Source organism: Suncus etruscus, chromosome 12, assembly GCF_024139225.1.
Source record: "Suncus etruscus isolate mSunEtr1 chromosome 12, mSunEtr1.pri.cur, whole genome shotgun sequence".
NCBI lineage: Eukaryota > Metazoa > Chordata > Mammalia > Eulipotyphla > Soricidae > Suncus > Suncus etruscus.
The window spans coordinates 51,295,757-51,311,655 of record NC_064859.1 but is presented as its reverse complement, the minus strand read 5'-3'; the positions used below and the strand labels follow the sequence as shown (position 1 = coordinate 51,311,655).

General features: G+C 35.6%; 1 protein-coding gene across 1 annotated transcript in view; it reads right to left on the bottom strand.

The window, feature by feature from the left end:
- Nucleotides 1–15,899, bottom strand: part of DNAH6 (dynein axonemal heavy chain 6) — a 234,817-nt gene that overhangs the window by 162,826 nt on the left and 56,092 nt on the right. Inside the window, exons 14-18 of the mRNA XM_049784607.1 lie at nucleotides 15,038–15,190; nucleotides 12,893–13,144; nucleotides 9,148–9,276; nucleotides 5,930–6,043; nucleotides 3,956–4,099 (exon numbers count right to left, since the gene is read on the bottom strand). Coding sequence (XP_049640564.1) covers nucleotides 3,956–4,099; nucleotides 5,930–6,043; nucleotides 9,148–9,276; nucleotides 12,893–13,144; nucleotides 15,038–15,190 — 792 coding nt within the window. The remainder of the gene's footprint in view (nucleotides 1–3,955; nucleotides 4,100–5,929; nucleotides 6,044–9,147; nucleotides 9,277–12,892; nucleotides 13,145–15,037; nucleotides 15,191–15,899) is intronic.

Here is a 15,899-nt window from a genome sequence, read left to right as displayed (position 1 = left end):
AAAAAAAAAGAAAAAACAAATTGCTAAATACTAAATGTAGAGATATCATATGAAAGTGTGAAGTTCCTGGGTGATATAAATATAGCAATTCACAAGGAGGCTTGGAAGAATTCTAAGAATTCCTACTTCAGGATGTTGGCTGGCAGAGGGAATAAGCAATTACGATAAGTCCAATCAACACAGCTCCCCCAGACTTTCTATGAGACAAAAGACTATCAAGTTACATATTTGAAAATGCATTTTCAATACCATTATGAGACAGTACAATAATATACTTTGGTTTAAATTAAAACCAAATTTAAAAAAACACCTAAAAATACAAAGTACAGATGAGAATGACGAACACCTGGAATTTCATTCTCTCCCCATGGAGAGGGAAAAAGACCCAAGAGAAGAGATTTGGTAGTTTCTTATATACTTACATTGCACCTAGAACTACTACTCCTAGCTATAATTCAAGTAAATTAAAAAATCATGCTCACACAAAAACTACAGGTGAACATTTATAGAGTAACATAAAACTATAAACCACTATAAAACTGGATATACCTACAAATCTTTCAAGAGGTAAATGAACCAGCTTTATTCATCACTCAATAAAAAGTAAAGCATAATCACTTTAGATACCAATGTAGAAGAAAGGTTTGGTGATCTATCAGTGGCTGTTTTATTTAAAATTGTATTTATTTCTTTAAAAATATCTTTATTTAAACACTATGATATATCAGCGGTCTAATCAACTGTGTTTCAAGTATTATCTGAGAATTTACCACCTAGGGTATTAAATAGGCATCAAGACTGATCCCCCTATATGTTATTTATTGTGCTTGGCAGTTCTGCTGCCTGATATCCCCCTGGTGCTACCAGTGATTTCCAACCACATCATAATCCAGTGCTTACTATTTTGCAACTAAAGTGTGTTTACATTGCATATACTCTGGCAGCATCAGTGAAAAGATATGCAAGCATAGTGGTCAGGAGTGTGACCTCCTGGTGAGTTCTACAAACAGAATGTGCATGAGCATCACAACTAGAGAGTATGGCCCCCAAATATGCAGGCACCACAGTCAAGCATGTGTGTGATTCCGATTATCAGGGGGAAGGGAAATAGATGGAGGATATGGGTGAATCTTTTTGATCTCTTAATTAAAATTTTTGTGACAATTTAGCACTATCTATCTAATTTTAGAATAATATGTATCCTAAAAGGAAACCTCTATCTATTAGCTATGTATAGTGCTTTTTCACTTTCTCCATGACTTCTGGCAACCACTAATTTACCACTACATCTTTTACTGTGATTGACTTCTTTAGTATTAGTCATCTAATGCTCCTATTTGCTGTTGACTCTATGTTCTTTATTTATTCCTTTTATATAGGTAGTTTTTCTATTTTTGCAGACATTGCACTATGTTCATTCTCTGTTAAAATTTTTTACACTTTTGTCCATTTGGGGGGGGGTTGGGTTTTGGGTCACACCGGCAGCGCTCACGGGTTACTCCTGGCTCTAGGCTCAGAAATTGCTCCTGGCAGGCTTGGGGGACCATATGCGCTGCTGAGATTCAAACCACTATTCTTCTGCATGCCAGGCAAATGCTCTACCTCCATGCTATCACTCTTGACCCACTTTTGTCTATTTTTAATAAAAATTGTGATGAGGAGGCATGTGGCTGACCCAGGTTTGATCTCCTAAATCTCATATTGTCTTCCAAACCTGACAAGTTTGACCTGACCTGGTCCCTGAGCACAGTTTTAGGGGTAATCATTAAATATTTCTGGATACTGAGGCCTAAAAACAAACAAACAAAAACTCGTTGTGAACACTAATATGTAGTTTTCTGTGTGTATATATTCTATTTTCTTAGGTACATAGGAATGGTCTCTGTTTAACATTTTGCAAAATTATGACTATTTTCCAAAGAAGCAATGTATCATTTTATAATCTCACCAGAAACAATGAGAGTTGAGATATTTTTCAGATCCATTATCACAATTATTCTATAATCTGTTGTTATATTTTTAAGTCACTCTAGTGGGAGGGAAGTGCTATTTCATGAGGTTTTTGATTTGCTTCTCTGATGACTAACATTCAGCATCTTTTATATAACTTCTTTGAGGAAATTTTGTTTAAATTATTTGCCCATTTTCAAGAGTCTCTGTTTTTGAGATATAAGATTATATTAGTAAGAATATATGTACATATATATATGGATGAAGGTACATAGACAATTCTCAAATGCTTATTTTTCTAAATAAGCAATACTAGACCCCAAAAGCTGCATATTGTACTATCCTAATTATTTTTACAAAAGGAATAATTCTGAGACCAGAAAACAGATTAGCAGTTGTCTGTAACTGAAACAAAATGAACTGACTAGAAAGGACAAACAGTACAAGGGAATATGGGGGTGATGGAACTATTTGTATTGTACTGTTTTGTTGGATATAAGATGATTCTCATTGGAAAATTCCATAGACCTGTATGCCACAAAATTAGATCTTACAGTAGGCAAATTAAAAATAAATAACCAGGGGCCCAGAGAGATAGCACAGAGGCGTTTGCCTTGCAAGCAGCAGATCCAGGACCAAAGGTGGTTGGTTCAAATCCCGGTGTCCCATATGGTCCCCCATGCCTGCCAGGAGCTATTTCTGAGCAGACAGCCAGGAGTAACCCCTGAGCACCATCGGGTGTGACCCAAAAACCAAAAAGTAAATAAATAACCAGAATTGTTCATAATACAAAAGATGAAATGCAGATCGTGACAAATTCATTTACACTCATATAACATAAGCAAACCAAGGAGAGAAAAAAGGAAAAGTTGAGATGACTGTGGAAAAGTGTTTGACTAGATACCGTTAAGATCAGAGTAGGAAAACTGCAAAAACACTTTCTTGACAGGGAAATTTTCCTCATTGTGCCTGAAGTTTGGATTATTTTATTCTGCCCATGACATTAGAATCTTTTATTGTTTTTATTTTATTATTTTTAATTATTACATTTAAACACCATGGTTACAAGGTTGTTCATAACACAGTTGTTTTTTTTTCACAGTTATAAAGTTGTTCATGATTGAGTTTCAGTCAAATAATGTGCAACACCCTTCAACAGTGCACATTTCACACCACCAATGTTCTGATGCTTCTCTTCCTTTCTCCCTCCCTTCTGCCTGCCTCCTCTTTCTCCTTTTTCTCCTCCTCATTTTCCTTCACTTCCTCCTCCTTTATTCTCTCTCTTGCTCTCTCACTCTTGCTCTCTCTTGCTCTCATGCTCTCTTCCACTCTCTATTTTTTTTTTTTTACAAAAATCTAAAATAACATGAAAGAATAAAGTCTGCCTTTCCGTTTCAAATACTGCTTGGCAGTGAGAGTGTAGGTTGTTTTGTTTTGCTTTGAGACACAGTTCAGGGTGCTCAGCGCTTTATTTGGGCTGTATAATCAAGGATCAATGCCCTGAATGGTGCTGTGAATTAAATTGGGGCCAGTGGAATGCAAAGCAAGCACCTTAAATCCTGTGCTATCTGACCAGCTTTGCAATAAGTCCACCTGTTGCATCTACCTCTGGATTTCCAACCCTAGTCATATCATGGCTTAACTGAATGACGGAAGCCTTTTCTTTTTTCGCCCCCAGTGGTACATGGATATGACTACCATAGTTTCTTCTAAGGGCTGAATGAGTCCATTTCTGAGCATACTACATCCATTTCCCACACTCTTCCCTACCAACTGGGAAACTTTCAATGAATGATCCTTCTTGTCAAAAAATTGCCTGAGTTGGCAAGTTAAAGATATGGATATAACATATGAATATGTCTGTTCTTGTTTATTTTTCTTCCTCTGCAATACAAAAATGAAGAATTTCTGAAACATGACTAGCTAATGAATGTAAAGTAGCCACTAATTGACTTGAAGCAGTCAATTATATATATATAACAGTCAATAAGTCTATACAACTTACCTTTTCTTTCATTTTTTCCACCTTGCTTTTCAACTGTGGCACGACACTGTTGGGTGGCAAGCCCTTTTCTAACTGAGTCACAAATTTGGCATATTTAGAAACTATAGCATTTAGTTGCTCTGGATCCAGGGAGTCAAATCTGGACTGTGAAAATTAAGAGTGGGGGAGAGGAAAACTTATGCTAAAAGGCAAATTTAAAATAATGAAGTTTTCACTTGATTTAGTATTTTTTAATGATCAAATTGCTAATCTAAATCAACTCCACACTTTGAGAATTGTTAAACTCGTTAAAATCGACAACAGCTTATCAGGCATCACTTGTGGCTTCTTTTCAATTTCTTGGTTTTTTTTTTTGCATCATTAGATGCAATATTAAAATCCCTTTAATTTATTATGAGGAGGGTTGTCAGCCTTTGCAAAAAAGATAAGTATCTTTTTTTTCTTTTGCTAGTTGAAAACTTCATACCTAGTAGTCTCCTATTACTTTATTACATATATGATATATGTATGATACATATGCATGTGATATTATGTAATCTTGAATATATGTGATTTAAAGATTCACTCAAAATGCACATATAGAAATAATTACTATTTAAATAACCATGTAAGTTCATGTGTAATAGTAACATAACAAAAGGTCATATAAACTAAAGGCAACAAAAAATTTTCAACCTTCATTTTCCTTAGATTAAACATTTTATTTCTTCATTTCCCTAATGGATCTTTTTGCAAATTTTCTATAGTAAATTCATACTACTTTATAAGCCAGTAATTAGTGTGATATTAAGGATGGTACTACTATGGTGATAATAAAAATTGCTTTAAGGATAGTCATTATTTCTTGGAATACCTTCCTATTTTTGAGCTTAGTGATATATGAGTTATGAGAGTACTTAAACATAATTTTATGTGATAATGTGTTAATTTTTATATTGTTTTCCCCAAGAGCATGCAGGTTCTGTGAGAATTTGATTTTTATCCTTTTCTTCACTGATATCCTTAGCACCTCAAATTTTATCTAAAAACATTTCTTGTGCCACTGATTTTTAACTTAAACATGTGGTGCCTGATTAAATAGAATTAAATTAAGCATGATAAATAGGTAGAAACTGTATTTGTGAAAGTTTGTGTATTTTTAGCATGATCACATCACATTTGAATATCTATATGGTCATATATTCTGAATCTCAGAGATTAGCTCTGGTTAAAGATTAATTATAAGATACAGCCTAGAAATCAAATCTTATGATCATCTTTGTACTTGACCTCCTAATTAAAAGAATTTCCTGAGTTCTCAAGGGAAAATAATATATCTCATTACCTAGTTCTATATTTTCACAGTAATTAAATGGCTTCTTAAATAAAACTGATAAGAACAAAAACTAACAGAAGTTTAAAGATGTAAGACCACAAATACAGTTCCATAGTGCTTAAGAAAATGTGGGTAGAACATGATAACAGCTTAGAAATTATAAAGTAAATATCAGAGTGAGGCCCTCTGATGCTTCCTTCAATTTGCTTTTTTTATTTTTCCTTTTTTTATTTTTTGGACTAATTCAAGAGTTTACTCTTGACTTTATGCCCAGAGATCACTCCTGGCAGGGTTCTGGAAACCCCAGGCTATGTAAGGGATTACTGGTCAGAAAGCAAGGCCAGTACCCAATCTGCTGCATTATCTCTCTGGTCATTTAGTTTTCCTAAATAAAGGACCTAAGATAGGATTGCTCAGTGGCATATGCGCTTTGCTCAGTGACAGAAACACCTTTGTATAAAACTCTGGAAAGTTGATTTTGCTTATAAAATTATAACATTTCATATTTTACTGAAAGTAATAATTTATCATATTAAAATTGTAACTCAAATTATTGAGATTTTAAGTTTAATTAATACTAAATTATTCAAGAATTAAGAGCTTTATTATTATTATTGTTATTATTATTATTATTATTATTATTATTATTATTATTTTACCTGTGACCATTCTTGTTGGTATTGATCCCATTCAGCTAGAGAGTCCCAGAGCAACTGTTTGAGCTTCAGTTCAGCACTAACTTCTTCCAAAGCCTCAAACTTGGATACTTCCACCTTTTAAAACAGAATAAGCAAAATGCACTGTTTAGGTCTCAGATGTAAAGATCTTATTATAGGCCTGTTAGTTGTTCTAGATGTAATGACAACTAAGCATAAATAGCTTCCTAAATTAGGAAGAAAAAATTAAAACAAATTAAAATCATAAAAACAAACCTCAAAACTCCATGTGTCCATTTCAGTTACAAAAACTAACTTTTAATATTTTCTTAGGGCTTAAATATTCCCCTTAATGTGTATTTAAATATATATTACATATGTATTAAATACATATTTATTACATATGTATTAAATACATATTTATTAAATATGTATTACAAGAGTACTACTGACTGTCTTGTGTTGAATCATAGATGCTTGACTTTCTTTATAAAAAATATTGGTCTTGACAACACTTTTTTTCTTAAGGCTTAAGTGCTTATTTGATAGAAAAGACAATAGTTATTTGTACAGTGGTTGATAGAAGAGATAGGGATATTAAAAGGACATCCTGCTTTCTTACCTCTCTAACTACATGTGTTGTACATGAACCTATAGTAAAGTCAATCTCCAAAATTATGATAATCTATCTAAGATTATTGCTTGTACAGAGATTGTGAACCAAGTGGTAAGTTAGATCTTTGAATATTATACCTACTACCAGCAGAATATATTCTTTTCAAGTACACGTGGAACATTCCACAGGATTTATCTATAATAGATAAATAAGTTACAAAATGAGCGTTCACAAATTTAAGATTAAAATTATTCTGAGTATCTTTTGTTACTCAAGTGGTATGAGTTTAACAATAAGAGGAAAGTTAGAAAAATTATAAACATAGAAAATTATACAACCTACCCAAAACAACCAGTGGGACAAAGAAAACATCAAAAGAGATATAAAAATATCTTAAAGGAGGTAAAAATGGAAATAGCATAATAAAACCTCTGCTATCAAAGCATATCTGAGGGCCAGAAAGATAGGTAATCAAATTGGACTAGAAGGTTGCATGTAGGAAACCTGAGTTTAATCTCTGAGTTTAATTAATAGTGTCCTGGAGTCACTCCAAGCACTGAGCCAGAAGTAGTCACTGAGAACTGTTGGTGTGACAATATAAAAACCAAAACACCTCCCCCCAAATTTCCCCCAAAATGTATTTTGAGGGGAAATCTTTAAAGATAAATGCATGTGTATTAAGAAAATTTAAAGATCCATGGGCCAAAGAGGTAAGTACAGTGGATAGGGCACTTGCCTTACATGTAGTCCACCCTTGTTCAACCATCTATACAACATATGGTCCCATGAACCCTGCCAGGAGTGATCCATGTGTGCAGAATCAGGAGTAAGCTCTGAACACCATTTGTTTGCTTTGCACACAGCCGATCTGAGTTCAATCCCTGGCATCCCATATAGTTCTCTTAGTCTGCAAGGAGCTATTTCTGAGTGCAGAGCTGAGTGTAACCCCTGGGTGTCACCAGGTGAGGCCTCAAAACCTAAATAAATAAATAAAATAAAATAAAAAGGGGCAGGGAACCTTCCAAACTAGTTTTATGAGGTCAGCATGTTGTAGCAGCCATTTGACTCAATAATAATTTGAAGTAATTTTCTGGACCAGTTACACCTTCATTCTATATCCCAAATGCCTCAGAGCTATAGAAGGAAAGGTTGATATGAGATAGCCATAAAGGGAGAAGTCAACAAGTAGTCATAGATATGGTGTGTGGAAGAGGAGAATACACTTTTACTTTAGGCTATAACCAAGCAAGTAACTTCTTCCCTCCCTTCCTTCCTTCCTTCCTTCCTACCTTCCTCCCTCCTTCCTTTCCTCACTTCCTCTATCCCTCTTTCCTTCCCTCCCTCCCTTCCTCCCTTCCTCTATCCCATACTTCCCTCCCTCCCTCACTTACTTCCTCCATCCCTCCTTTTCTTTTTCCTCCCTCCCACCCTCCCTTCCTTTCTTTCTCCATCATCTTTCCTCCTCTCCCTTCCTCTCTTCTTACCTTCCTTCCTTTCTCCCTTCCTCCTTCCCTTCTTTCCTTCCCTCCTCTGTTCTCTGTCTCTTTTGCCCCTCAGCACTTGGATGAATTCAAGACTAACAGCTGGCTCTGTGCTTGGATATGACTCCTTGCAGTACTTGAGGAACCATATGTGGTGCTGGATATTCTCCAGGCTCAGCTGTATGTAAGGCTTACCTGCTATACTCTCTCTCAGTTCCTTGTGCTATGATCTGACCAAGGAGTACTTACATGTCAGCTGTAGTTTTTTGTGCAAGCAATGCTTTCCCCAGATCTCCTTTTCCAATGCAAACTTCCTTACTTTGTATATCAAATAACTGGGAGTAGTAACCTTAAACCCTAATTATTACATATGCTTCAAGTTTTGTACCAATCACACTGTTCAGTACTGTGGCCATTATAATGTACATTGCCCAACTCAGCCTAGACTCTGGTTTGGATTGCTGCTCTCCGCTCATCTGGGGTTCTAGAAGAGAGGGATTTTTTCATGTGAGGCCCTGCTCTTCTTTCTAACACTTCTGGAGATAAAAACAGAAAACCCTTATTTTTAGGCGCCCCTTACATATATCTGGTATCTATTTTTTTTTCTTTTCTTTTTGAGGCTTGTCTTTCAGACTTCTGCCTTTCTTTTTTGAATAGATCTATTTCCTGTCTTAAGTAAAGTTCTATTGTTCATCAAATTGGCATTTCAAGACAAAGAAGATCAGTATTCATAAAATCACAACATATAATCAAATTTTACTTTTTTCTATTTGAGGGGCTCAAACCAGCAATGCTTAGGGATTATTCCTGGTTCTATTTTCAGGAATAACTCCCAATGGGCTTGGGGAGAACATATGAGATGCAGGGAATTGAACTTGGGTCAGTAGCATATAAGGCAAATATCCTACCTGCTGTGCTATTGCTCCAGCCCAAATGTTTTATTTTTTAAAAGCTTGACATAGACTTTTTAACACTTCATTGAAAAATTCACATACAATTTTGAACACAAAGACTAGAAATACATCCCAAAGGTTTAGTGTTAATACTCCATTGAGAATAGTGCTTTGTGCAGCATTGTCATTTTTATGCATGTTTAAAATATTGATGTGTAGAGCTATAATTACCTTGAAATTTTTCTGGTAGGATTTATATTGAAATGCACGTATTTGAAGATCATCTAAAACTAATTGTAGCTCATGTAACATAGCCTTTATTTTCTCTGGATCAGCAGAAATATCCAAAATCTGTGGATCCTATAAATTAAGATAGTTTTTAATTAGTCAATCCTGATTTTTGGTGTTGAACCATTTAATTAAAAATCAGTAATAATTTAATACTTTTTTCTAATCCTATTTTCACTCTGATTTTTAGAAAATGTTAAAATGTTTGATTATTTTAAAAGTAAACTGCATTAACAAGGTAAAAGAAGGAGATATAGAAAAGGTATTTTAAAATAACAGTATTTTTCCTCATCCACTGTAATTTCCTACACTTCTTCAATAAATATGACCTAAGAACTAAATATACTAGTGAAGAGAAGGAAAATAATATAACCTAAGGGAAATTCCCCTTTTAAAATAAAGGAAATAAAAATCCCTTTTATTTCTGATATGAAGGGAGAAAATAGAAGAAAAATTAACAGGGCTGGGGAACTAGCTCAAAGAGTAAGATGGAACATATATCTGGCATGCAGGAGGTGCAGAACTTATTTCAGGCCCCTGGATGACTGCAGGATATAGACTGGGAGGCCACAAAGCACTCAAGCACTGCCAGGGGTGGCCCTAGTTGGTTCCATGTTCTGCTGGCTCAAATAGCATCTGCCTCCTTGGCAGCCAAATATTGAACTAGTCAGGCAAAGTGTGGGAGTAAGTGGTCCCTGTGTAGCCTTAATGCTTGCTGGAAGGCCCTCCACTGATCAAAGAACCAGTGATCAGAAAGAAGTATTGGGGTGATATAGAAGTATTGGGGTTGAGACCCCACATTCTTAATTTTTAATTTATGGAATGCTTCATGAATTTGCGTGTCATCCTTGCAAGACCCCACACTTTTAATAGGAAGGGAAAAGTTCAGAAACAAATTTAGAAACCTAAGGAGGTTTTGAAGTATCTAAGAAAATAAAATAATCTGGGAATCTGTATTCTATTGGCGAAATTGCTCTAGGTAAATGGTCTTCAACCAATAGTCCAAGACAGATGTTTGCCTGCAGATGGAGAAAGGCTGAAAACCACCATCTTACTATCTTGATTAAAACTACTGTTCCACTGGTATAAAAAAAGTCACTGTTCTATAATAGAAAAGACTAAGGAATGTATCTGGGCAGGGAAATGTTAACTTTGGTGCACTATAGGTAAGTGTGGCCTACAAGAGATCATGATTTTTCTTATGTGCTTTTATTCTAGTAGGAATTGCTTCAGAAAAACAAATAGAGCAGAAATCTGAGGTCAGGAAGGAAAAGCCAATGATTACTTGAAGCTGCAGACTGTGGCAGACACGATCGATTATAGCAGCATGGTTTAGCATGCTGACCAATAAACCAGAAAAGACACCAAACAGTACTGAAAGCCAGGTGGTCTGTTAAAGTACTGCATATCTCCCCACCTCATTCACCAGAGGGTCCCACTTCCAGGGCAAAAGTGGGAAACGATGGTGGCAGTGTGAAAAAATATCCAACATGTAATGTAGATTTTGAACTGAAGTCCATACCAAACAAATGGAGTTTAAATGAAACATATTTCAAACTGAAGTTGAACTATCATTATGTTTAGTTTCTTTCTCCCTTGTGTTCCAAATCAACAGGAGTGCTACCAGTTATGGAAATATCAAAGCTTCAGATTTTTGCTCAAAAGTGATATAAATTAATTACAAGATGAAGCTCTTACAATAGAGAATACTTGTTAACATATTTTAGGTATGTGCATCGCATGATTTTAAAATTTAAATTACATTTGCTGGCACTTTTTCTCTAATACTCTATTGATCTATGTATTTTACTTAAACAATGAGTAATTGTTTATATTTTAATAATCAGCTATGCATAGAATACTATATGTACACACAAAAAAAGAATACTACATATATATTTCAACATTTAATGGCAGACTATAAGCCTAAAGCTTGAATCCTGTTTTCTCCATTTATTATTCATATGACACTGATAAACTTTCTTAATTTCCCTATACCTTGGATTCTTTATCTATAAAAATTAATAAAATGAAATTTTACAGATAATAAAATGAGTTAAAGCATGAAAATTAATATACAAAAATTCCAAGAAACATCATTCATAATTTTCAAAAAACATAACCCTGAAGGTCTCTCAACCATGGAGCAAATAATTAAATTGTGGGATACATACTAATGAATATAGACCACAAACAAGATGGACAGTCTCAAGCACAGTCCATTTTACTGAATAGTTTTCAATAAACCAGCCTCTGGGTCCATTATTTATGGTATTAGAATTCAGTCCAGTAACTGCCTTTGGAGCAGAAGGAAAGGTTAATAACTATGGTTAATGATACTACAAAGCCAATAAGACTATAGTTCTTGAGTAGCAGACATGTGTAACCTTCTGATGAGTCACTTAAGTGCACTTTTAAAATAGGTACATACAGTTTTCCTTATGACACAACTAAAGTAAAAATGATGCCCTGTTCTTAAAATAAAAATGTAATAAGCAAGGGGCGAGAAGGTTGCAGCTGTCAGGCATAGCAGTGGCCTCGGTGCTGAGCACAACCTGACCCGTCTGGCCTCTGTAAATATTTGGATCAATAAATAAATATCTCTTAAAACAACAACAAAAATATGACGAGTAAACAATAAATATTATCTATTTTATATTGCTTTGTCAATACAGTGCTATCATCTTCATTTTCTACATTGAATTCTTTGAAATCTCTGTTGATGGATAATTGTGTTTTACCCTAGTTTTATTAATTGGATTATTACTTTATATACTTTTATCTGCTTAAGGCAACGATTTTTACTGATAAAATAACGCACTATTAAAAACTTATACTTTCAGATATGCTTCAGTTTCTTTTTTTCTTTATTGTTTTTTTTGGGCCACATTTGGCAGTGCTCAAGGGTTACTCCTGGCTCAGAAATCACTCTGGGCAGGCTCAGGGGACCATATGGGATGCCAAGAATTGAACCAGGTCTGTCCCAGGCCTGCTGCATGCAAGGCAAGCCCTATAGCTGTGCTATCACTCTGGCACCATGCTTCCATTTATTAAAAGCGTTCTCTTGTATCTTTGACACAGCACAATGTCACATGGCCTTCATTATCATTTACCAATTCATATTATTCCTCTTTTTATTTACTTATTTTTTTACTCTGTCACCTTTTGTGCCTAAGCAAACTTTAGAACTGTTTCAACAGCTATAAAATATGCAAAAAATGGTAAAAGTCAGCCATTTTAATATAACTAAAACAAGCAGGAGAAAGATAATTCAATATTATACATCTTATATTCTCGTAAAGCTCTGAAATGTATTCAATACCTACAAGAGAAGTTTAAAAACATTCATAATTTAAAATAGCAGCTCAAAAATATTTTTAATTTGTTAGGATGCCTTTTTTTTTTGGTTTGGTTTCTGGGTCACACCGGCAGTGCTCAGGGGTTACTCCTGGCTCTAGGCTCAGAAATCGCTCCTGACAGGCTCGGGGGACCATATGGCATGCCAGGATTCAAACCACCATCCTTCTGCATGCAAGGCAAATGCCTTACCTCCATGCTATTTCTCTGGCCCCCAAGATGACCTCTTTTAAAACAAATTTAAATCAGATTAAAAGAAGACATTCTCCCTAACTAATTAAATTGACATAAACCACAAACCACAAATTACTTAACTTCTATTTTAGCATACCTGTGCTAGCAGCATCACTTCATTCACTTCATTATTTAATTCTTCGAGATCTCTACCTAAATGCATGCAGAATTGCTTAATTCTTGATTCTCTGTCACCCACAGATTTATCTATGGCATTCCGGACAGCAATGATAGATGGCTTCATGGTAGCAAAAACAGCAAAGTCTTCAGGAGGTGTGGCAATCTGATATTGTTCAATAAGCTTATACATCTGAATCACTACATTTCCCTCATCTTCGAGGCTTTCAATCTAGAAAAGGAACATTGGTTGCTTGTTACATACATCAAAATTCTACTGTTATCCCTTAATTTATGTCTAACAGGAGCAGGTCTCTGTAACTCATAAGCAGCACACTGTTGAATAGCCAGGACGTGAGACGTGCATTAATGTTTTCAAAGGGATTGAACTCTGCACGGTGGGAAACACAGTCATAACTAGAACATAGGCATACCACATATTACTATCAGATAGCAATCAGTCTCAGGAAGTAAACTGCTCAGAGATGAGCATAGTTAGCAAAAAGTATTAATTTATAAATGTCTTTTTTTCTCTTCTCTTTTATTCTCTAAGAGCACTAAATGATGCCAATATTTTAAGTAGCCAGAGACAACATGTGCTTTAGGGATGCTCAGTTCAATTGTTTGAACTGTGGTGAACTTCTAGTCTGTGTGTGCTGAGTACTGTCCCAAAGAGGTCTAATGTGGACAGGTTTCAAGAACATCATTATTGTTCCTTGATTTTGGGCCACACCTGGCAGTGCTCAGGAGTTATTCCAATATCTCTGCTCAGGAATCACTCCTGGAAGGCTCAGGGAACCTGGCAGGTTTAGGGAACCTTATGGGATGTCTCATATTGAACTTGGGTTAGTTGCATGCAAAGCAAGCACCTTACCTGCTATACTATTGCTCCAGTCCCACCTCCATTATCTTTTAGGTTTTGTTTTGGAGTCACACCTGAGGGTGTTAGGGCTTACTTTTGGCTCTTCTCTTAGGAGAATGGGGAATGGGGAAATATATGAGGTGCCGAGGAATATATGAGGTACCGAGTATTGAACCTGGGTCAGTTGTGTGCAAGGCAAGTGCCCTGCTTGCTGTACATTATCTCTGGCTCCAACTTCATTATCCTTTAATAAGTAAATTTACTATCTCTAGCTGAAGACTAAGCATCTTTAGTTTGTAGACCTGATATCCTCAGAGAATGTTTTTCCTATTTTTTTGGAAATGACTCTCTCAGTTGGGAGAGAAACACTTTCCTCACCCCCACTCTCCCACACAGTTATAGAGAGAAGCCATGTTCAGACATTTGATCCAACTTTCGGGTCACAAGTTGAATTAAGCATCAAATGATGCCTAGCAAATCCAGCTCTGACTTTCCTCTTAGACATGATATGTACTGCAGTCGACAAAGAATATTTGTTTTCATGTGATACCAGAAAATGGGTTTTAACAATAAGAAGTAACTGCAATCAGTCTCCTCTATTCTGTTAGCTGTTCCGCATTCAGGTTGGAAATCTGGTTAAAGCAGAGATTGTTGAGTCCCTCTTTTAAGTTTTGCTCAGAAGGTTTAGGATAGGGTCCATGAATAGACATTTCTAACAAAATGGCTAGTGAAATTATGAGCTGTTTTGGGCACTACATTTGAGAATATATGATCTAGAGAAGTGTAGAGAATAGATAGTTCCTAGTCTCCACCCTTTTTTAAATTAATTTTTATTTTGACCAAAGTGGATTACAAATCATTCACAGTAGTATTTTAGGTACATAGTGACATTGAATCAGGGCATTCCCACCACCAATGTTGTCCTCCCTCCACCTCTGTTTCCAGTGTGCATCCCATATGGCTCCTCCTTTGCCCCTCGGGCTGCTAGTATAAGTGGTCCTTTCTGTGTCTAGCTTGTTGTAGATTGGGTATCGATTCTGTTGTTCTACCCTGGCCTGTGAATTTCAGAAGACATAACCGCAAACTTAGAATAAACTTCATTTTTGTAAGCTATGCAAAATTTTGTTGCTTTCAATAAGAAAGGTATAACATCTTAAACTATAAAGTAGGTCTCTGCACACCAAGCTTGTTTGTCTTACTGTTCTCAGAGTAAGCATATGCCCAATTTTCAGATTATTTAATTTCATAAGACAATTTACTCACCCTTTCCTGAATTTCATCAAGAAATACTAAGCTGTTAACATATTCTATGGTGGTACTTGGAACAAACTCAAGTTTATACTCTGCATCTTGTGCCTCAGAGATAATGGAGTCTACTTTACTCTTGCTTAAGCGTGGAAGCATATAATTTAGTACCTAGGAAAGAAAGGGGAAATATGAATCAAAGAAAACTACAGAAAAGGCAGTTTCTGAAGATCATTAACAAAGCAAAATAGACTCAGGAGAACTTATTAAAAAGCTGGACTAAATACTATGAAAGCACCTCTTCTGCTACTTTGTCATATGTAGCAGACATTGTTGTCCTACCCAACTCCATTTCACTCCTCTCATCATTGGATAGTAGTTTAGTGGTTTGGGGAAATATTAAGTTCTTTTTAAGAAACAAAGATGGAATCTTGGGGCTGGTGAGGTGGCGCTAGAGGTAAGTGTCTGCCTTGCAAGCGCTAGCCAAGGAAGGACCACGGTTCGATCCCCCGGCGTCCCATATGGTCCCCCCCAAGCCAGGGGCAATTTCTGAGTTCTTAGCCAGGAGTAACCCCTGAACATCAAACAGGTGTGGCCCCCAAAACAAAAAAAAGATGGAATCTAATTGCTAGACAAATATTAAATTAGCTTCTTTTGTCCAATATGGTTGCATTAAGGTATAGCTTTGATTGAGTTGATATATACTCACAATACCAATCTCTCTTATCTATATATCATCTATCATCTATTATCTATCTCTCTATCTATCATCTATTATCTATCTATCTGCCTGTCTGTCTGTCTATCTATCTATCATCTATCTATATCTCTCTATCTCTCTATCACTCTCTCTATCTCTATCTATCATCTATATCTCTCT